The 22,776-nt window shown below is 35.5% G+C and overlaps 1 protein-coding gene and 1 long non-coding RNA gene across 2 annotated transcripts; both read right to left on the reverse strand.

The window, feature by feature from the left end:
- Positions 1 to 8,592: 8,592 nt before the first annotated feature.
- Positions 8,593 to 9,074, reverse strand: LOC148180185 (uncharacterized). Its single transcript, XR_015771727.1, has 2 exons — positions 8,735 to 9,074; positions 8,593 to 8,680 (listed from the first exon to the last, which is right to left on the reverse strand). It is a non-coding gene; the product is annotated as an uncharacterized LOC148180185 (long non-coding RNA).
- Positions 9,075 to 11,297: 2,223 nt separating this feature from the next.
- LOC148180186 (uncharacterized) lies at positions 11,298 to 11,902 on the reverse strand. Its single transcript, XM_088049962.1, has 2 exons — positions 11,613 to 11,902; positions 11,298 to 11,557 (listed from the first exon to the last, which is right to left on the reverse strand). The coding sequence occupies exons 1-2, from the start codon at positions 11,790 to 11,792 to the stop codon at positions 11,372 to 11,374; spliced, it is 366 nt and encodes a 121-aa protein (XP_087906088.1). The 5' UTR covers positions 11,793 to 11,902; the 3' UTR covers positions 11,298 to 11,371.
- Between the last annotated feature and the right edge of the window lie 10,874 nt (positions 11,903 to 22,776).

Genomic DNA, 22,776 nt, shown 5'->3' on the forward strand with positions numbered 1-22,776 from the left:
GGCATTTTGCCGACTTGCCACCCTATTGTTACGCCACTGTAGATCACTCAAAATTGCCAAAACGCATTTTTTATTTTTTTTTTCAAATTAACGTAATATATGTCGAATTGCAGCCGTTTATTGCTGTAAATGCTCGACGTTACTAATTGAGGTAGCGTAAACTTGTTCCTTTACTGCAGCCAATAGAAAAAAATTCCGACGAGGTGAAATCAGAACTCCTTGGAGGCCAATGATGAATGAAAAGTTTGGTCAAGGTACTGTCGTACAGCTCTTTGAAAATGTGGGGAGGCTCCAACTTTTTGATAAGATAAATGTTGACGCGATTTCAAATCAATATTTTCTAAAAGTAGTGGTTACGTATTGCGTACAAACTTTAGATAAGAATTTCCGTTTTAATTTCCTTGAAAAAAGAAAAGGTCAGTAATTTTTGTTCCGATTATTCCACACCAAACATTTGTGCTATAAATTGTTTGAAAATGTCCTTGTTTGATCCAATGAGAATTTTCTTGTGCGTAGTACAAGGTGTTTATAAATGTTTCTAGAATCAAGGGTGGCTATGAAATGTCAAAGAAATTTGCCACTCAATAAAAATGTAGGTTTCGATTTTTCAACTGACATTGGTAGTTAACGTCAATCATAGAGCAAAGTAGGTTTTGAGAAGAAAACTGTTCTAGTTGTGGTTTGAAACCTAAAAATCAAAAACTGTGACACAAAACCGTAACAGAAACATCGTTGACATAAGTGATATTATAAATAATTTTCAAGATAGTTATATTCACTATGACAACAAAGCGGCAAAGTAGTGCACGACAGGAATTCCAGAGCCACCCTTGATGCTAGAAACATTTATAAACACTTTGTAGTAGCAATAATGTTTGTTCCCTCTGCCATTTGAAAATTTGGCTTTATCAGAAAAAAAACTAAATCGTAAAAATTTGGATTAAAATTTTACTGTAGTCGAAAGAAATTGCATAATTTTAATCTTTTTGGATAGTCCGTAGGTTTTAGTTCCTGCACTAAAGTTAGATTGTAAGGGTAGAATTTATTGGCACTGACTATTCCCTACACCGAAGTCTTACTGATTCGGCAATTGTTTTCTGGCTTAAATGGAGTTGTCTTCAACCATTGCTAAAAGTGATACTCGTTTTCTAGACTGGTTACTGTATGGAGTAGTGGATTTTTAGTTGGTCACCAGTTGTTTCTTAGGAAAGTTTCCAGTCTTTTAAAAACGTGCTTGTCGGTCTGTGAAGCGTTGAGCATACACACGTGCTGCTCGTGATGCATTCTTCTGGCATTCGCCATAAATCAAGAACATATCTACTTTTTCGTCATTTGAGTACATGATCAATTTTGACGTAAAACTGAGAATTTTGAAATTCAAATTTCAATTCACTATTAATTTTCTATTTTCCAAAAAATTAAAACACTTAAAAGCTGTAGACCCGTATTTTGGGTTTCATTCTAAAAATAGTTAGGCTCATTATCAATTGTGGACCACGGTGTATGGATTTGGTAAAATAGAAATAATTTTTCACACTAATATTGTAATCGATCAACTAAATTTCAAAACAATAAAAGAATAGTTTACAGGCTGTGCCAGAACTTCTTTTTAATAGGGAACTCTTTATGAAAATCTGAGTTGATTGTCGTATCGCACAATGTTCAGGCCAGAGCTCACGCCTAGCAGAAAAAGGGCAGGTGCTGACAGCAAAGAACAAACCAAAACTGTTAAATTTTTTGTCTAATTGTCTAATCCCAGATGTTCAACTGCACGTGTCTTCATGTACATTTTGTATTGCTAGGTTTCAAAAATTAGTTCTAAAGATCATGAATAATTGAGCGTAGTTTTGCAGAAATCAGTCAACCCACATTGACATAGTTTTGAGATAATTGACCTTAAAGATTTGAAAGAGTAATGGACAAGTGAAGTTTACTGTAATGTTTTGTCTGCCTTTGAGACACTCTTCTTAACAAGTATTTACGTTATTTTCGAGGTTATTTTCAACACTTTACATAAATTACTTGATTTTTGTGGGTCAGATTTTTTTGCAAAATAAATAAAAACGTTTTTAACGCGTTTGGAATTTATTAATTATTATAATAATTAGCAATAATAACCCTGCCAGGATCTTTGTTCCGTAACACTATTTATTTTGCGTTATATTGTGTCAAATGTGACAAATGAAAACTGCATAATAGCGGTTCTAAAAAGAACCCTTTTATTTGAAGATGAAACTGCAATATGTACAAAAAAGACGAGCAGTACGTTAATTATAACATATGCTCGAATAAACCACCATTATTTTGGATACACAAATGAGCTCTTCTAATCAAACTTTGATGTGAGTTTCGAATCAAATCTAGGGGGTTCAGGTCAGGAGAACAGGGAGACCAACTATGAGGTCCCCCTCGTCCTATTCAACTCAACCCCAAGGATAACGATGGTCCCTAAGCACTTGTACAGTCAGCAGCAAATGTATTGAGCTCATGGGCGGAATGGATCGTAACGAGGTGCAGTAAACTCTCAGCGGGTAGTGTCCGTAATCTGCACCCTCATAAATCAAATTTGCGGGGCCGAAGAAATTTCGAAGCTTTGTTGTTGAAAAACTGACAGGGATATTTGTGAGGTTTTAATTTACACAGTCGTGAATTCATGAACGACGAATTTCGCAATTTCGACCAGCAAGTTTTAATTGCTTAAATCTCATGATTTAGTTTTGTTTTTCTAAGATGGATAAAAGGTTGAATGTAATGATTGATGAATCAATGTAAGTAAAAAAGTCATAAGTTAAAGGAAACAAACAAAAAAAATTAACTTTATTGTTAACAAAAAATTAATAAAACAAATTAAAAAAAAGCTTAAATATGAATAAAAAAACTTAAGTAAAAGGAAAAAAAATCTTTATTGTAAGCAAAAATTAAATAAAACAAATTAAAATAAGGCTTCGAGGTTATTTTGCCCCCTGGCAATCCACCTCTTCACCTCTTCAACGTCGTTTCTTAAAAATAAAACAAATGAATATTGAAATGAAAAAAGTGAATAAATTAAAATATGTTTATTATTATTAAACTTACCGATAGATTGAACCTTTCCGATATTTTAACCGCCCGCTCGGCAACCAAGAATAAAATCCTTGGTTTCCAACGTCGAGTTTTTTTGCTCTGGCAAACGTGGTATCTTGGAGAAAATTGACAAATTGATTTTCCCAAATATTTACCGCATAGTTATAGGGGTAGAAGATAATTCGACAGGTATGTGGTCACTTGAAGTGAAAATGCGTGGTATTTCCACTCAGAAACGCAAATTTTTAAACAATTTTTTAAATTTTTATAAATTATGATTTCAAAATTCCAAGAAATATAACCAAAATACTCTCAAATATAGTTTGCTATGACAACTTCGTACAGTTTCAGCACTTTTTTTTCATTTGATTGCTGAGCTAAATTGGCAGAGAATGCATTTAACAATGAGGGTGCAGATTTCGGACACCACCCGCTGAGAGTTTGCTGCACCTCGTTACGACCCATTCCGCCCATGAGCTCAATACATGTGCTGCTGACCGTGCAGCTCTTCTAAAATGTGGTGGAGCACCATCATGTTGAAACCAGCCATTAGCCCGATAGACAAGTGGGACATCGTCTAGCAATTCTGCTAGTTCCATATCAATAAACTGAGCATGTCGAACACCTCTTAGCCTCTGAGGAAATTCAGAAGGTCCAACCAAATGATCGCCCAAAAGTCCAGCCCACACATTGAAATCTTTGAGGAAACTCTCTCTAACTATCTTCAAAATAGTATATGTATTATGGAACGCGTTTCATAATGAACATTTGCCGCACGCACCTTTTAAAAGTATTAAGTGCGGCAAAATGCATTATGAACAAGTATCATACGCTATTTTTTCTATTTCGCCTTATTTTAAACAAAAAAACTTGATTTCGAAATCTAGGGAATTTTAGGGTAGTTGGCATTTGCAAAATGTTCGGGAAAAAATTCGAAGTAGCCAAATCCAATTTCAGTCAGTTTGACAGGTGTGACGTTTTGAGGTTACCGGAGCGCAAGGAAGCCAAGAGAGCGAAGATGTTGATCATGATCATGATGGTTCTCTTGCATCCACAGAGTTTTTCTCCGATGAATTATTAAGCCAAGTAAAACAAGAAATAATAGTGTATTGATCGATTTATCATGTTTATCAAAACCAAAATCTGAATTGTCAACGTTGCCGGCAGGTTGATGGTTTGTCTGCTGCAAACCTAAGAAAAATATAAGCTCCTGGAAATATTGGCACGGGATTGGTCCATTACGATACCGAAATACGCTCAAACGCGTATCGAAATATCTTCATTATGAACGCGAAATAGAAAAAAGAATTTTGGAGACCCACTGTATTTTCTTCTGTTCATGAGCAATAGCAGGGATTATTTTTGCTTATGTTTTGATTAACAGGAATTGGTTCATGATCAATTAAATTGATCGTGAAACACTTTTAGCTTAATACAAGCGAGCCATCACCATCACGAACCATAAATTAAGAGATTCTTTCGTTTAGCGTTTCAACTTTTGTTATTCAGAGCCTGTCTTCTACATCCTCTCTCTTAGGCTGCTTTTGGATTTTTCTTCTCCACATTGTGAAGATGTTTAACTTGTGGTCTCTCTTCTTCTTAGAATTCGTCAATTTACCATGTTTTTGCAGGGTTGCTTTAAGTTAGTCTTGTCATTATATCCAGATTTCTGATCTATTCTATTCATTTATGGATGGACCATTGATACAATAACATCTTTCCATTTTTTTTTGTTCGACCCAAGTTTCTTCTTAGGGTAGATAGGAGAGGAAATCTTTTATACAGCCCTCACACTAAGGATCTTGCGTGTGAGAGAGTGAGGGGGTTTGAGCTTCTCTAGAGCCCCATACCCACTAAAACCTCTCCCTTTAATTTTCCTTCTTGCCAAGGTTACATATTCAACTTTCATAAATTGACATATCAATGCTACCCATCTTGACTCTTGAGTGGCAGGCAATGGAACAATGAATTAAAATGTTTCTTTTTGTATTTACAACTCGTACCTTCTTTTACGGCCATTGCCGACTAACTACACCATTTTTCTCAACTCTTGCTCTTTCTTTTATGATTCATTGAAAATCTTGTTATGGCTTTTACAAACTATTTTTGTTCTAGCGAGGACATAATAATTGATTACAGTTTTTGTTAAAACTTGGCGATGTTCGGTACATCCAACGACATATATGCTTTCTGACATGATATTTTGGGCAATATGTTGGAACTGTTTGGAGAATGGCATGTTCTAATGCTGAAAGGAGGTTAAAGAGACTTTCAGAAGAATATGTTATTTAAAGTATCCTTTGTTCAGCTCGTCAATCATAATGTCCCTCTCTGAAACCCCTTTATCTTTCGGCATAATACTTGACATTCTTGGCACGATGTCCAGCACTTAATCTTCCGGGCAACGAATCCTGAGAAATAACTTTGCACATACTAATTGACATACCCAACGTTATAATCGTGAGCATGTCTAGGACCTGGCCCGAAATTTAGGACTGTACCCTAAAACTGTGTCGAGGAATGTACTTGATAGGGATATTTTTAAACACCAAAAGTTGCCGACATGCATGGCAGCATTTTGACAGGAACGTCAAGGTTTGTAAACATTAATGTGACATTTACATTTCGCGTTGAAATAACATTAAAAACTGTTGATTTCTTCCGAAAATATGAGGTTATTGCCTTAAAAATTGGGATGGTTTTTAATTAATGGTTTCTTTGTTTAACAGTAAAGTAATAGAATCTCGCCGACTAGCAGTTTACTATTGTGTTTTTGAAACTCGAATGTTTAAGCACCTAATTAAAGAATTGAAGACGACAAGAGAAATGATGCAAACGAAACTAGAATGAAATCTTAACCGAAATCTTGGCCTACTCGTCGACAAAGAAGTAGTAAATTCAAAATTTGATAAATTAGCTCTAACCTTAACCACTCTACTTGGAAACTGTCTGATTTTACTTCATGGCTTTTTGCGACCGTACTGCGTTTGCGTAAATTAAGCATACATTCCAAACTTTATGACCAAATGCCCTACCTATGTCAAACTCTGAAAGAATCTTCAAATTCTAGCATTGTTAAATTTTTTGCAATGAATTGTTGTCAAAGGCAAACACCAGTTTTCTTGTAGTTTATAAATAATAAGCATACAGCATAGATGTCTATTTTATCTCTAAACTGAGCTACAAATAAGTTTTAGCTCTAAAAGTTTCTTTACATACGTTACTCTTACTGCATTAATGTGCAAAATGATATAATGAAATCTTGAAATCATTAATCTGATGTAATCTTGCCCCAAAGTGCTTATGAATGAGTTTAGGGGTACCTCATCGTATTAGATGTAGTCTTGAATGACAACTTACGATCCAGTGTAAGAAATGACCGGTATCTCTTTTTTAGTTTTTTTTGCCAAGTACTTTCAAATTACAGTGCAGTTTTTAAGGTCCAGCAAAGTTCAAAAATTTAAGTTTGTAGGTTAGTGTAAACAAATCCAATTTGACATATTGACACAATATCCCCCTCTTCTTCAAAACGCCCCAATTAGTACCAACTTTAATGAATTTTACTGAAACAATACAATACACTGATCATTCCATGTATACTCGTTAACACTAAAATGGGGGCCACACTATCAATTGGTATGACATACGAGGGCGGGGTGAAATATTCCGGGCCTGAACAGGAAAATAAGCAATTTTTGTAACAATTCGTATTTATTTTTCAACATAATCTCCATTGAGGTCGATGCATTTACTCCAACGATGTTCCAATGCTTTTATTCCAGATTGATAAGTGGATTTGTCGAGTTCCTCAAAATATTCGTTTACGGCGTCGACCACTTGGTTATCATTTGCAAATCTTTTTCCACCAAGCCATTTTTTAAGATTTGGAAATAGATGGAAGTCACATGGGGCTAAATCTGGAGAATATGGGGGGTGACGTAGCAATTCGAACTTTAATTCATGGATTTTAGCCATAGCAATGAGGGACGTGTGAATTGGTGCATTGTCTTGATGGAACAGTATTTTTTTTTTCGCTAAATGTGGTCGCTTTTTTTTAATCTCTTCGTTTAACTTTTCGAGTAAGTTTGCATAATACTTTCCATTGATAGTTTTTCCTTTTTGAAGATAATCAATAAAGATTATACCTCGTCCATCCCAAAAAACTGTGGCCATAACTTTACTAGCCGATGCAACCACCTTTGCCTTCTTTGGAGCTGGTTCTCCTTTTACCGTCCATTGTTTGGACTGTTGTTTGGTTTCTGGAGTATAGTGATGGACCCATGTTTCGTCAACAGTAACAAATCGACGTAAAAATTCGGTGGGATTGCGCTGATAGAGGGACAAACATTCGGCCGAAACGTCCTTTCGACATTGTTTTTGATCAGGTGTCAACAAACGCGGCACCCATCTTGCGCAAAGCTTTTTCATACATAAATCTTCGTGCAAAATTTTTCGTACCCGTTCTGTGGAAATGCTTATAGTCTCTGCTATCTCACTCACTTTTATTCTTCGATCAGTCAAAACGATTTTATGGACTTTTTCTATTGTTTGTGGTGTAGTCGCCGTAATGGGTCGTCCACTGCGTGGTTCATCACTTGTGCTTTTCCGACCCATCTTCAGTTCAGCCACCCAACGTTTAACAGTTGTATTCGAAGGAGAAAAGTCCTCTAAGGTTGCGTCCATCTCCTTTTTAATATCGGTTGGAGTTAAACCTTTTAAAAAAAATAATTAATCACCGCACGAATTTCAAATTTGTCCATTGTACGAAAATTGCTTGCGGCGTTGACTTCGAAGGACTACTGTCAATCTAATAAGCGACATATTGATTTGAAAATTTAAAGGTAACTTGATAATGGATAAAATTAAACAGTGCCGTCAAAAGATAGAATGACATGAAGCATTATCTATATGAGGCCCGGAATATTTCACCCCGCCCTCGTACAATGCGTGGAGTAAAGTCCGTTTTTTTTTTTTTTAAAAACCACCAACACCGCAATCTTTCCCTGCATTTCAACCGGCAACGTTGCCTAGGGAGATTTTTGGTGAGAAAATAGTTGTCAAATTTTTGACATTTCTGAAAATTAGGCAGTGTTTCCGCTGAAAACGTCTTTTACTGCCTGTTGGATTGCAAATCAAAGGATTTAATAGTGAAAAGACTCAGCACATCCTGAAAGGCCGTTTTGTGTAATCAAATTGTCAATTAGGCAGCTAACCTATTTGATTTTATCACCAAAAAGTCACCATCGACGACGTTGCCGGTTGTAAAGTGGTGGGAGAGTGCGTTGGTGGTTTTTTAATAAAAAAACGGACTTTACCTGTTTTGCGCACTAGACTAAAAAAAAAAACGAAAAAACACTGTTAACAAAATAATGTCAAAGTTTATTCTCTTTTAAATTACAAAGGCCATAATTTAATTTCTAACAATAATAAGCTCTGAACTTCTTGTAGATTTCAATGTACTCCGAATTTGAAACAGTAAAAGTTCTTTCGCAGTGATTTTTACTATCCGGAACATTAACAATCAAAACGGTCCCAACATCTTGAATGTCATCAACAGTCATTTTCATCAGTTCTTCTCGACGACACAAGCGCCACTTACTCCCAAAGTTGAAGCTGTCTAAAATATTTCGAAATTTACTTATTAATATTAAATAAACTAGACGCAGAATACTTTCATTAATAAATATGTTTCGTCACTGACTTCTTCAATAAATTTCGTGATATCTTCATCATGAAAAAAGTACTCCATAAAGTTGGTGGTTTTATCTTCCTGGATTTCTCCTCTAAATATGCTAGTATTACGTTTTCTGTAACTTGCAACACGTTTTTCTTCGTGCACCATTCTTGAAATTACATGTAAGCTTCCTCATACATGGGTTTTGATTTATCAGGGAGAAGATTGGATATCGCAGCAGCAGCAACTGCTTTCACATCGTCGTCTTCGCTAGTAAATTCCATTGTTTGCACTCCAAAATTGGAAAAACGCCAAAAAACTATTTTTTATTTATGAAAACAACAAGTGCATTTCTCTAGATACGCGCGACGCTGGTAACTCCATTTTAATTTCTGCAATTTTATTTACAGGAGTAGTTTTATTCGATTACTAGCGGTTGTAGAAAAAATATTGTTTGTATTTCGTGGCCCATTCGTGTTTTATGGCGCTTTCGAATGCCTTTACGGTCTCGACCAAAATTAGCATTCTTAAGCGCCATTAAAAAAACACTCATTTTGCGCACTTAATACAAAATAGTGATTTTTTATACTCATCGCTTGTTTTTCGATGTTTTGCGCACGCTTTTCAGTGCGCGAAGCAGTGGCTCGTATGAATAAAGTCGAAGTAAATGCTAATGCTTCAAGCATTCGCTAAAAGTGTAGGTAATACTGCACCCGCGAAGAATATGCTTGACGATGAAGTATGTACTACCGGAACTTACTTTTCGTCTAGCATCTACTACGCATTGCTTTAGTATTTACTTTTTGACGAAGTAGGAGTATCTACTACACTTACGGCCGATAAATGAAGCATTCTCTGAAGTTGGTAAGCAAGCAACTTCGAGGCAAATGCTACAGCATTTTCTATGTATATAATATGCTAAAAAGAATATATGACTATCAGAATGTATTGGTCTTAAACAAATGGAATCGAAATTTCAAATGCCATTTTATTCTCAACTGTTTAGTTTTTCCGAAAAAAACGTTTTGAAAATAGTTTTGGTACAGCATTCATTGCATTTGACATTCTTTGCGTCTTGATAATTAACAGACTGCTTAAAAAATCCAAAATTAGTGATCATCTTTGGATTAAACTTTCGACTTTGCCAGATATCTGTAACAAGTTTTCAATTCAAATTCCAATTATATTTTTCGGTTTTGTTAAAAATATTATTATACTGGTTTACGCACCCTGAATAAGCGAATTTGTTTGCATTTCTTGTTAAAAAAGAATCTGTAGTTCCTTTTTTTACTTTTTAAATGCGAAACGAAGAAAGATTAAGAAAAATAAGAGAAAGAAGTGAGATTTAATTGTCTAATAACTTAAAATTATTATTAAAGCAGAATCCAATCTATGTATGTAGTATTCACAAAATTTTGCTATTTAGTATTTTTTTACCCTTTATTTTCGATAATGTAGGTAGCCCCCTAATACACTCCAATATTCCATTAATTTGTATTTAATGCTCAATCTCGTGAAACGTGAATTAACGATATTCTATTCTAATACATTTTTTATTGGTAATTTTAAAAAGTATATACTTCATGGAGAAGCAGATGCTTGATCCGTTTAGCATCTTGCTTCAGTCGAAGTATGTGCTTGTAGTAGATTCTGCCAGAACTAAGTTTATACTTCAATTCGCCAAGTATATACTACATACTTGAAGCATAAGCACTTTCTTCGACTTTATTCATACAAGCCAGTGTTTCGCGGTTGAGTAGGGCTAGTCGACCGCAAAACAAAACAAATGACAATCGTGCCTTGACAGCGTGTTTCAGCAGTGTCAATACGGAACTTAATAGAAAATGCAGGTAACAGTAAGACAACGTAAATAGTAATAAAGTTTACGGCTTAAAATAAGTAGTATTAACGAAATTGATTGAGTTTTTAAGAATGAAAGAACTTTTGACACCGCCATCTATTGGTCCTTTGGGAAAACAAAATACGAAGTTAAATAAATTAGGGCAATTATTATTGAAGGTGTAAATTTAATCCACCAATTGGTGGAATTGAAAACAATGTTGAATACAAGATTTCAATACATACAATGAACAGATGCGTAAGTATAAATAATCAAAGAAAAAATTTTAATTACCTATGTTAATTTTCGGTTATGATGTGACTTCTTGCTTATTTACTAGAATAAACATTGATTATAAAGCTATTACAATTAGTAAGATAGACAGGGAACGGCTAACGTTCACAGATTCACTCAAAGACACAGCTGGCATTTCTGGCTCCATACAAAAAGTTTCGGTTAGAGTTGAAGATGGTCCTGCTCTTGGGCCCATTATTTTCTCTGCGATATTTTTTTTGGAATGCAATGAGTCTTCGACATAGCTCTCAGCAACAGCCGACGATTTCCATACCCCATGCCTCTTTAGGGATAACACATCACCACCATGATTTGCAAGAAGAGTCGCTGAGCTTCTTCGAAAGCAATGTCCAGTGTACTCGGAAGGGTTGTCCAGTTGAAGGTATTCGGCAATTTTGGACGGAATTCTGCCAAACGTATTTAATACCACGGGAGAATTGACACATTTACCGTTACGGTACGTGAGAAAAAAGCGTTTGTTTCTGGGAACTCTTATGTTGTTAAACATATTTCAGGATTAGTCTAATCCAAGATTCTTCAGTAATGGCAAATCGACGGGAAACATTATTTTTAGTTTCCGGCACACTCACGAGTATAACATATGTTTTAAATTCAATATCTTGTATGGACATCTTACACAGTTCTTCTCGACGACATGCTCCAGCAACACCCATTATTAAGACTGCCTAATTTTAAATGTAATATGTTTTTAAAAAAATAAATGATTCTGATGTAAATTACCTTCATTAGTAGAAATGAAGAATCTGGGGCTTCTTCAATGAATTTGTGGATTTGGTCCTCGTCGAGTATTTTTGACTTCTTTCGCGTAAGGTTTTCATTTTCTCGTTTTAGATAAGCGATTAGCTTACTAAACTTTGAAATATCGACGTTTTGATGTATACTTAGGCAAGATTTGAGCATTGAATAGGTAGACCAAAGCGATTTTTTGCTACCAAAAGCTCGAAAGTAAGCCAGCACACAATTTTCGGAACAACTTTCTACATGGTTTGTTTAAAACCATTTAAGGAACTCTGCATATGCGGCTTAGTATTTGTCCTTAGATTTCCAAGGCAACAAATTTTGTATTGCTTCTTTTGCTGCTTCCCGAATCTCAGGCGGGGTACACGAGATTTCATTATTTGACATTGGAGCACTCTAATTTGAATATTCACAACAAAAAATTTGGGTAAAATGAAGCCGAATAACAGATGCCGCATGGTAACCACGGTTTGCGTTAACGCAAAATCGAATTAGAATTAGGCCCGTACACGTCATGGCAACCGCATGACAATTTTGTTTAAAAAATTTATACAATCTAAAAAATTTAATTAAAAATATATTGGTATAAAAAATATTATACAATCCTTGTGCGCGAAGCTTGTTCGTGCATTCGCCTAAATAAAACACTCGCTCCTTTCAGTCGCTCGTTTTTTAACCCTTTAACTGTTGTAAACGTACATGAATGTAAATGATAAGAATTTCGAATTTTGAGAACAAAAATAAACAAATAAGATGAATCAAATGACAATATTTACAAGTTTGTGGCACTTCCGGTTATACAGGAAGTAGAAGTCAACTTGCTCAGTTTAAATGGAAGACTCAATATTATTAGACTTTTAAATTCTATTTACATTGAGGGTCATTTTTTGTATATTTTTTACATATCGTCAACTAAGTAACATCGTGACATTCGCTATCTCAGTTGTGAAAATATTTTGTTACTACTTTTTCTCACACCAATTTCTCACGGAAAACTGGTGAGGATTATCTTTTGTATTTCGGAATAGATTTAGATCTATTCTATTCTATCTATTTTAAGCTAAGATTTGATAACAAACAATTATTTAGAAAAATTATTTACACTGCCCAAAACCAGTTTTTTTTTGCGCTCCCGTGTGACCTTGTAAAAATTGAGATAGCGGTTGTTGCCACTTAGAGGACGATATAATGCTTTATGCCTGAATTGTTTCATTTCAGAAACATCCTCATTTTTCTAAATAAAATTAAATTTGCACATTTGTAATTTTTAAGAAAGAATCTCGTTATAAGTCGGCTATGAATCTAAACATCAAGTAGGTATTGCAAATAAAAGTAGCTGTCAGGAATTGTACAAAAATTGACACTAGTTACTTGTTTTTTTTAAGAAAATAATAACATGAGCGTTCTCGATAACAATTTGTATGAAAGTGATGATGAACTACAATTTATGGAAGATGAAGATAGCTTTTGCCAAAACGTAAATTCTGATGATTCCGCTTCCACGGAATCCAGTGATATACCAGTTCGCCGCGGTAGAAGAGGAGCAGTGAGAAACCAAAGGCACGCAGATAATCAAAATGGCAACAGAAAATGGGCCAATGATAACATATTTCAACCAATTTTATTATCATTCGATGAATACAACGCTGGTATTCAAGAAAATTATAATTAAATTTCCCAGAAGATGCCAAAGAACTTGATTTTTTCAAATCAATCTTTGATTTGGAATTAGTGGCACTTATTATATGTGAGACCAATAGATTTGCGCAAATTGTTACTGAAAATGTGGAAAATTTACGTCCGACGTCAAGAGTAAGAAAATGGGAGGATTTGACATGTAGTAAATTTTATGTATTTTTGGCACTCACGATGCTAATGGCCCACAGCAAAAAGAATCGAATTAGTCAATATTGGTCTAATGATCCTCTTTTCAAGCAATCAATTTTTAGAAAGTTTATTAGTTGTGATGAATATATTTGCTTATTTTGAAAATGCCTCATTTCAACAATAATGAAAATCAAACACAAGCAAACGAAAAACTTTTTAAAATCCGTCCTGTTTTGAAGAAAGTGACTCAAACTTTTAAAAATTGCTTCTTGCCTTGGAAGGATTTGTGCGTTGATGAAAGTTTATCTCTATGAAAAGGAAGATTGGCTTGGAAGCAGTACATTCCTTCCAAAAGACACAGATTTGGAATAAAAATATTCATATTGTGCGACGTAAAATCTGGATTCGTTTTGAATATGATTGTGTGTGTGGGAAATTCTACAGACGTAGAAATGGAAGAATCAGTGGGATTGACAGGTTCAGTTGTAAAAACTCTCTAAGAACCGTATTACGACCAAGGGCACCCAGTATACTTAGATAACTGGTATACTCAACCATTACTCTTTGAGCAACTACATCAAAAGAGAACTGGAGCTGTGGGTAAGTCCGAAAAAACCGAAAAGGTATGCCAATATTTCCGAATGTTAGTCAAACTCAGAGATTGGTCAAGCATACTGATATAATGTTGTGTACAAAGTGGAAGGATAAGAGATACGTTCACATGCTAAGCACAATTCATGCAGATGAAATGGTTAACACCGGCGCAGTGAATTGGCGAACCAATGAACCAACAAGAAAGCCAAAAGTGGTACATGACTATTGTGAAAAAATGGGCGCTGTAGACAAAAGTGATATGCAAATTAGTTTTACGGCAACTGAAAGGAAGTCGATGAAGTGGTATAAAAAGCTATTTTTTCATATTGTGGATGTCGTAACTCGTAATAGCTATATTTTATACAAATGTTCAACCGAAAAACGTCCTCAATTGAACGAGTTCCGATTAGAACTGATACGGCAGTTATTGGAGGAATATGGTGAAGAAAGATCTCCGAAAAAAGGACGAAAATGTGGCGACAATCCTGGACGTTTGAATGGAAGACACTTTCCTGCTAAAGTTTCATCAACTGAGAAGAAAAGAAGAGCACAAAGGGACTGGTTTGTTTGTAAGTATACAGAATATGGAAGAGCTTCAGGAAAAAGTTCCGCGGTTATGTGCTCGGACTGCGATGTAGGATTATGTTTGGACCCGTGTTTTCGAGTTTACCATACTCAAAAATATTTCCAATAATTTTTTCATTGTTGGATGTTTTTTGATTTTTTTTCTGAAGGTTTTTTCTAATTTTTCAAAATTTCTTCAAGTTGTTATATTCTCCTAGTATTGTTTTGCTCTTATAAATAAATAAAATTAATATTTTATTATTATTATTATTATTATTATTATTAAACAAATTTTGCAATATTTTGAATGTAATCACAATCAGTTTACAGATAAACCATTTTCTTCCACAAAATTTCAAATTATTTTACCATTCAAGTCTCAAAAAAATTAACATTTTCAACGTTATTATCTCTAAGATTCAAATGTAACAGTTAAAGGGTTCAATAAACGCTCATGCACGAACATAAGCTTCGCGCACTAGTATTGTAAATAAAACTATTTTCGTTTCTGGAAAAAAGTGCCGTTTCAAAAAAAAAAAATTTTTCGAATGATGAAAGGAAAATTGATTATTTAAGTGATAATGACTTATACAGTGAATATATTTGCATAGAATCCATAGAATCCATCATTTTGTGTGTTTGTTCACTTTTAAATTGATATTTATTGATTTGCAAGTTTATCATATTTTCACGTGATAATTAAATATGTTTTTTAATCTACTGAATACAATCTTTTAATTTACAATGTTTTTCATCATTTTCAAGCAAATTGCAGTATTGAATTTTATTTTAGGCCTAAAAATTGACTGGGGTCTAACAGACCCCACCAGACTAATATCGTCCGGCTAAGCTAGCAGACTACTGGAAAGTTGAGAGTACTAGATGAAAATTTCTCTTTTATAAGGTACGGCTATGAAGCCTGGAAATAGGAGAGTAATTTAGGTCACGTGATTGGTGGTGAAAAGCGTCGCTAGCTGATGATAAGAATCAGAGGAATTTGATGAAGCTTGAGTAAAATAATAATTATTTACAGTGGATAAAATTAGGCACAAGCATAGAGTAAACACATGTATTTACTTTGTGAGACAAGTCTAGGCAAGATAATAACTTTTATTTAAAAACAAATTATATCAATAGATCTAAAATGTGTAAGACCTAAACATGAATTGAGGTGGAAAGGTATCATTCAAAAATTAAGAGCTTCATTTCAAAAACTATCTTCAAAATGAATTTTGGGGAGCCACTGTATTTTCTTCTGATCATGAGCAATAGCAAGGGTTGTTTATGTTTTGATTAACAGGAATTGGTTCATGATCAATTAAATTCATCGTGAAACACTTTTATCTTAATACAAGCAAGCCATCACAATCACGAACCATAAATTAAGAGATTCTTTCGTTTAGCGATTCAACTTTTGTTATTCAGAGCTTGTCTTCTACATCCTCTCTCTTAGGCTGCTTTTGGATTTTTCTTTTCCACATTGTGAAGATGTTTAACTTGTGGTCTATCTTCTTCTTAGAATTCGTCTATTTGCCATGTTTTTGCAGGGTTGCCTTAAGTTTGTCTTGTGATTATATACAGATTTCTGATCTATTCTATTCATTTATGCATGGACCATTGATACAATAACATCTTTATAATTATTTCGTTTTTGATAGTATGTATGGTAGAGCTCCCATACCCACTAAAACCTCTCCCTTTAATTTTCCTCCTTGGCAAGGCCACAGATTCAACTTTCATAAACTGAAATATCAATGCTACCCATCTTGACTCTTGAGTGGCGGGCAATGGAACAATTAACAACAAACAATTAACAAAACAACAATTAAATAAACAACCAACAACACAACAATGAATTCAAATGTCTGTTCTTGTACTTACAACTCGTACCTTTTTTACCCACTAACTTCATCATTTTTCTCAACTCTTGCTCTTTCTTTTTTGATTCATTGAAATTCTTGTTAGGCTTTTACAAACTATTTTTGTTCTAGCGAGGACATAGTAATTAATTACAGTTTTTGTTAAAACTTGGCGGTGATCGGTACATCCAACGACATATATGCTTTCCGACATGATATTTTGGGCAATATGTTGAAAGGTATAAAAATTAAGTTGTTTTTGATCCACTGTTTGGAGAATGGCATGTTCTAATGCTGAAAGGAGGTTAAGGAGACTTTCAGAAAAATATTTAAAGTATCCTCTGTTCAGCTCGTCAATCATAATGTCCTTCTCTGAATCCCCTTTATCTTTCGTCAGTGATACTAGACATACTTGGCACGATGTCCATAATCTTCCGGGCCAGTCTGTACTCATTGACATATCCAACGTTATAATAGTGAGCATGTCTAGAGCTGTTCTCCGTAGGATTTTCTTCGCCTCTCTTTATTATTTCGTCAAGAGTGTTGCACCACTCTTCTTTTGCTGTGCTCGCTTGCATGTCCTTTGCACAAAATAACGTTTCAAAAATTTCGACTCCCTCCACATTAGACCCATAGGGAGGTTTTACAAGAGAGTAAAAGGATACGAGACGATAATTTAGCGGGAACATCATGGAATCTGGTTTGTCTGTTGAACCACAGCGCCCTCTAATCATCCCGAACATCGCCTGAAAAATACAGGGTGTCCCAGAACTCATGACCCAGAGAGCAAGGGAGCGTGCCGGTAGCAATACATATGGTAAATTTTAAAACAAAAATTGCTTAAGTTTAATATGTACAGGGCTAGTCACGAGAAGATTACTTCTGAAAATTATATTTCCGCAACCCAAAATACTAATACCCTGAACTACTCGATACTGCCAGAATTAGAAATAAAATGCTGAATCCACGATTGCTTTGGGGTCATTTAGGGTGGTCAATGTCACTTTGACATTATTTATTTTAATTTCGTCTTTATTCTTAATTCCGCTCCTTTAGAGCCCTATTAGTTCGAAGTACCTTTATTAATCTGTCCTATACCGAAGCTGTAAGTGCTCGACCAATAATTTTTCTCCTCAACACGCATGGTATGTTAGGTTGAGTTGAGAAACCCGTCACAAAGTCTTATTCAAATGATGAGAAAACTGACATGATTCTCATCTACGGAGAATGCCAAATAATGCTGTAGCTGCTGCGGACCTTTATCGTAAAGATATCCACATCGAAACTGAACTGGGTTGTCTATGACACTCACGTAACCTCCTTTTCCGTAATTGTCAAAGTGAGACTGTCAAAGCCTAAGCAATCGTGGATTCAGCATTTCATTTCTGATTCGGGTTGTATCAAGTGACTTAAGAAATTAGTATTTTGGGTTGCAAAAAAATCATTTTCAGAAGTAATCTTCTCGTGACTAGCCCTGTAGTATTCGAGAAAGGATAAAAAATTAACAACCAATCCTTATTCTAGAGATGGAGTAAAATTTCCTAGGCAACGAGGGTGTAATGTTCACCTGACCAATGGACGATAGTATGTATCCATAGTTATCGACTTTCAAATTCTGTTCAGCTTTCGGATTTGCTACCGTTTTTTCGTCTTAACTCGATTATTTTTTGAACAAGCAAAATTTTGTTTCGAAATTTTGATTCAGAACTTTTGCCTCCGTAAGGCCGTTTTCTCTGGGTCACGAGTTCTAGGACCCCCCGTATATTCATAAAAGGACTCCCGCGTCATCCAACCACATCAGTTTTACCGACTGCCCTGTTTTTTGGTATACTTTGTATGATGTTCGCAGGAATTCGTTCATAAGAAAGACAACCATAGGTGGGGCAATTTCACCTGCTACATTGGCGATAAACAAAAACACTCTCATTATTCCCAATAAAATTATGCACTGTTTTTCACCCCTTTTTACGAGAACTTTGTTCTCTTTGGGATTCAAAAAGAAAACCGACTCGTCACCATTAAAAACTCTCTGGGGGTTTTCCAAAATGTTCCAGTAACCTTTTTGGGTATTTTTTTTTTTTATTTTGCGGAACCAACGACGTATCATTGATGATCGCTTAAGGTCAAATTTTGAGGTACTCTCAAACTTAACCCCGGATGACGTTTAAGAAACGCTTCATACCATTGGCGGCCAGGTCGTTGATTTTTGAATGGAGTGTCCCTTTTGAGTTCCTTTACTAGCATTTACTAGAAGGGTAGGTCCCATTTAACCAACACACCATGATTTTGACAATTTTAACGTCAGGCATGTCAAATCGATGAGCAGTTTGCAAGAGCTCAATTTATTGTGAGATTTTTGTCGATTTTATTGAGATTTCAGAATTTTTGAGTGTTTTGTTTCTTTGAATTTCGTTTATTTAATCTTTGTGTAGTTTCACAAGTTTGGATTTTGGATCGTATTCAGTGTTATTTTGTGTCCATTACGTGAATGTAAAATCTACGTCAGAATAACCAGAGGATCTATATTACTTATAGAAGAAGAATACTTTATGTAATTTCAGCCCAGGATAATCGCATGTATTTTAGCAAGTACCCATTGTATAAAAAATTGCTCAAGGAATGAAGCAGTTTGAATGACCATATGATAACATATGTGTCGAAACTGTTTATTGTAAAGATTTGATAAAAGTTATAACTCTCTCTGATGTTGGTTATAATTACTAGTTCAAAGATAAAATTAAGACTCATTGAACGACAGAGAGAACGAGAAATGAAAAACTCATTCATAATAATGAGAACCGATAGTGGTGGTTCAGGGCGAGCGGTGGCCCAGTCATCCTGTAACGCTCCTTCCCTCCGGAGCAATTCCTTCCTTGCTCCTTCTTACCCCCTGGGCCCGGTTGCGATCTCGGCCACGACTACCCCAATGGAGAAGGGTGGGGTTCCAAAAAGATGGTATGAGAGCGCCACGGGTTTGTACAAGACCGCGGACTCAAGGAGGCTACTACTCAAACCCGAACGTAGCTCGGAGGCACAAATGAACGATAACGAAAAGAACAAAAAAAAAGCCAATCAAAGAAATATATGTATATTAACACAAATGACTGTCTAACAAGGTATTACAAACAAAAAAAAAGATTTAATGTTACCAAGCTACAAGATTACCAAATTATCTAATTAATTAATTATTGACGATTACAAAATGGCGGAATCCCGTAGGCTGAGGTCAGAAAATGTGCGCGAACGGCGGAAACACGCGGACAGCTGTCAACGCATGTATTATCCCGACTTAATCTAGTTAACCGTTCACGAGGTTACATAGGGGTACTTATCGCGTTGGCGTCGCTGCTCCTTCCACGGTTCGACAGGAATCTGGAACGTCCAGTAGGAACACAGCTCCTCCTGCCCGGGGTAGAAAACTCCGGATCGGGACTGCCAAATACGAACTTCCAAGGAAGGACCAAATGCAAGACGAAGGAAAACACAAAAAGACAGAAAGCCTGTGATGAAGGAAAATCCCTATAAGTATGGGGACACCAGAAATATCGTAAATTCTCAATAATCACCTGTGATGAAGGGCGGCTTAAATTAGGGTGAGATTGGTGGTAACTACTAATCCGACCAACTCGTGTAAGGATTGGATTAATCCCTCTCCAATTCAAAAATCTGGGTTGCTGATCGCTTATCCGACAACGTCGATTAGGAATCCCTTTTCCAAAATCCAGGACACACATGGATGATTCCCAAAACTTAAGATTCTTGCACCCGTTTACACACCAATCCTCACTATGATAACACCAAAACCAAAATGACCGAAGATCCGGTCCTCCCTCAACATCTTGTACAAAAAAGGGGAAACACGTCACGAGGGACAGTACCACCAACCTACGATAACCAAAATAACCGGGCGATCTAGATGACAGTTGATCGTGAAGTAGGGTTATGTAATTTGTTTACAAAATGTTCAGCGGAAAACCGACGAAGTCCTCAGACATCCAGGAATTTGATTACAACAGGAATTACGACACAACAATGACTCCGGTATTGATACTAAACCGTTTAGGATCACCAGGACAACAAAAAACATACTAAAACCAAAATAGGGGAAGAAAACGTGGACTCTAAAATTGAGGCAACTAGTGTCCAAGCAGCCACCCCTGGAACAGGTAACAGAAGAAACTGTGGTTACTTGGTTCCAATCAAGTAACTTCCTCCAAACAAAACTCGCGAATAATACTATTCAGGGCGCAATTTTCGATATCTTCGCCACCGCGCATTCTGACTGTTACAATCCGCGCAAGAGAAATTGGACAATACATAGACTTCAACAAATACAATGAAAAATAAAATCGTCTTCTCGTATGAGAATGAAAATTGTTTTTACACGCCATTATTCATACATTGATAGTTGCGTCTTTTCGTTATAAAATTTGCCATTGGAACTAAGAACCATAATTGTACGTATACCCACAATAAGAGGTCTTTTTTGTATAACCTTCGTCTCCCATAAGAAGAGCATAAAGTTTTCATTAAAATTCAAGTTTCTTAAATGTGTATTTATTTGTGACATCATCCAGATGCAGTGTCGTGCACACTGCCAGGAAATCGAGCGTTCTTATTTATAATTTCTAAATCTGCATCAACTGTAATCCGTACATTGATTGGTATTACAATAGCCACTTCTTTTCCATTAATTGCTCCAAACGCCCCTATTTATAGGTAGAAAGATACTTAAGTTGTTTTCAAATGATTGGTTTTGTTTACCCGGAAATTAACCTTTTTCGAGAAAAAAAATTGTTTTCTTTCTATTTACTTCTTCTTGCGTTTCTGGAAAGCGTATCCAGGTGTGCAACAAAAGAGTAGTCATCAACTGCGTCACCTCGTGAATGTCTACTTACGGATGTTTCGCTTAATGTAAAATTTCCTGTTTGACCACAATCTATCTGGTAGCTTCCGTGACCGAAAAAATGGAAAGCTGATAAAATTTTTACATTATGAGGAATAGCTGGTGATCGTTCAGTTTCATTTAAATATACAGGGTCCGGCAACACTTGTGTCCACCCCTAAAATCGTCTTTAATTTTAAAGATAAATTTTGAAAATTTGCATACGCTCACAGTCGTCAAAGCTCTAGAAGCTGATGCAAAAATTTGTTTTTTATTACTGATAGTTTTGGCGTCGCGACGCCTTAAAAATGTAATTTTTAGTTAATCGTGAGGGTTTGTGATATCAACGCCCATTTTTTTTTTCAATATAAATGTGGTGAAAATATCTCAGTTGTTATTTTAGATTCAATGCAAATTGTCTTCAAAATTTGAGAAAAAAATGCTGTTTTATCAAGTTACAGTAGGCCTGTTACCAAATTACTTCCGCCCATGCTCTACATTGGAAATGACTCATCTGGAGTGGATATATCTAGACAATCACTTTTTCACACGCGCATGCATCAATAGAATTAAGTAGTTCAACTTAGTTTAACCCCCTCCCCCAACCAAAGTCGCTACTCTCAATTCATGAAGTTTTAGGTTAAGAATTTTTGATTTCAATACAACTTTATTATTATAACTATCTTGAATAGTAAGATGAACAATATATTTAACCAATGAGACTTAAAACTAACAAGTTAAATTATATTAGAGGGAACACCGTTAATGTTAAATGTGAACGAATAGTGATCATAACCTGCAACATGCAATGTCAGACCTTGTTTCAGTTGTTCACTTGAAAAGTGGTATATGATTTCCACCCTCCAAGTCGTTTAAGTTGCAAAAGATCTCCACCGTTGTTTGCCAGTAGGGTAGCTGCCGTTCTTCGAAAACACTGTCCCGCCCGTGTATGTTTCCACATTTTTTAACTTCAAGTAAATTGCAATTTTTTTAGGAATCTGGGCAATACTGTTGTGGCCTAGAGGTAGTTTGGTGATTTTTCCAAATCTCAACTGCAAAAATAGCCTTTCGCTGTCCACATCCTTACGCAAATATATTGCTCGATATATTGCTGTTAAATTTGAATCCATGCTTGATCCGCTACCACAAATGCTCTAGGTTTATGTGTTTTAGTATCAGGGATCACAATAATAAACTTATTGTTGGAGAACTTGACGTCTTTTAGTTTCATTTTAAAGAGCTCGTCACTCCGACATGCGCCCGAAATTCCAATGATCAAAGCAGCCTGCAATGTTCAAAATGTGTATTTCATGTTCAGATTTAAATAGGTAATTTACCTTTTGGGGTAAAAACTCCAATGGGGCATTTTTCAAAAACGCGTTAATTTCGCTTTTGGAAAAAGTGCTCGACTTTTTAG

This window comes from Gnatocerus cornutus, chromosome 1, assembly GCF_029298725.1.
Source record: "Gnatocerus cornutus isolate USDA-ARS CGAHR chromosome 1, icGnaCorn1.1, whole genome shotgun sequence".
Taxonomy (NCBI): domain Eukaryota; kingdom Metazoa; phylum Arthropoda; class Insecta; order Coleoptera; family Tenebrionidae; genus Gnatocerus; species Gnatocerus cornutus.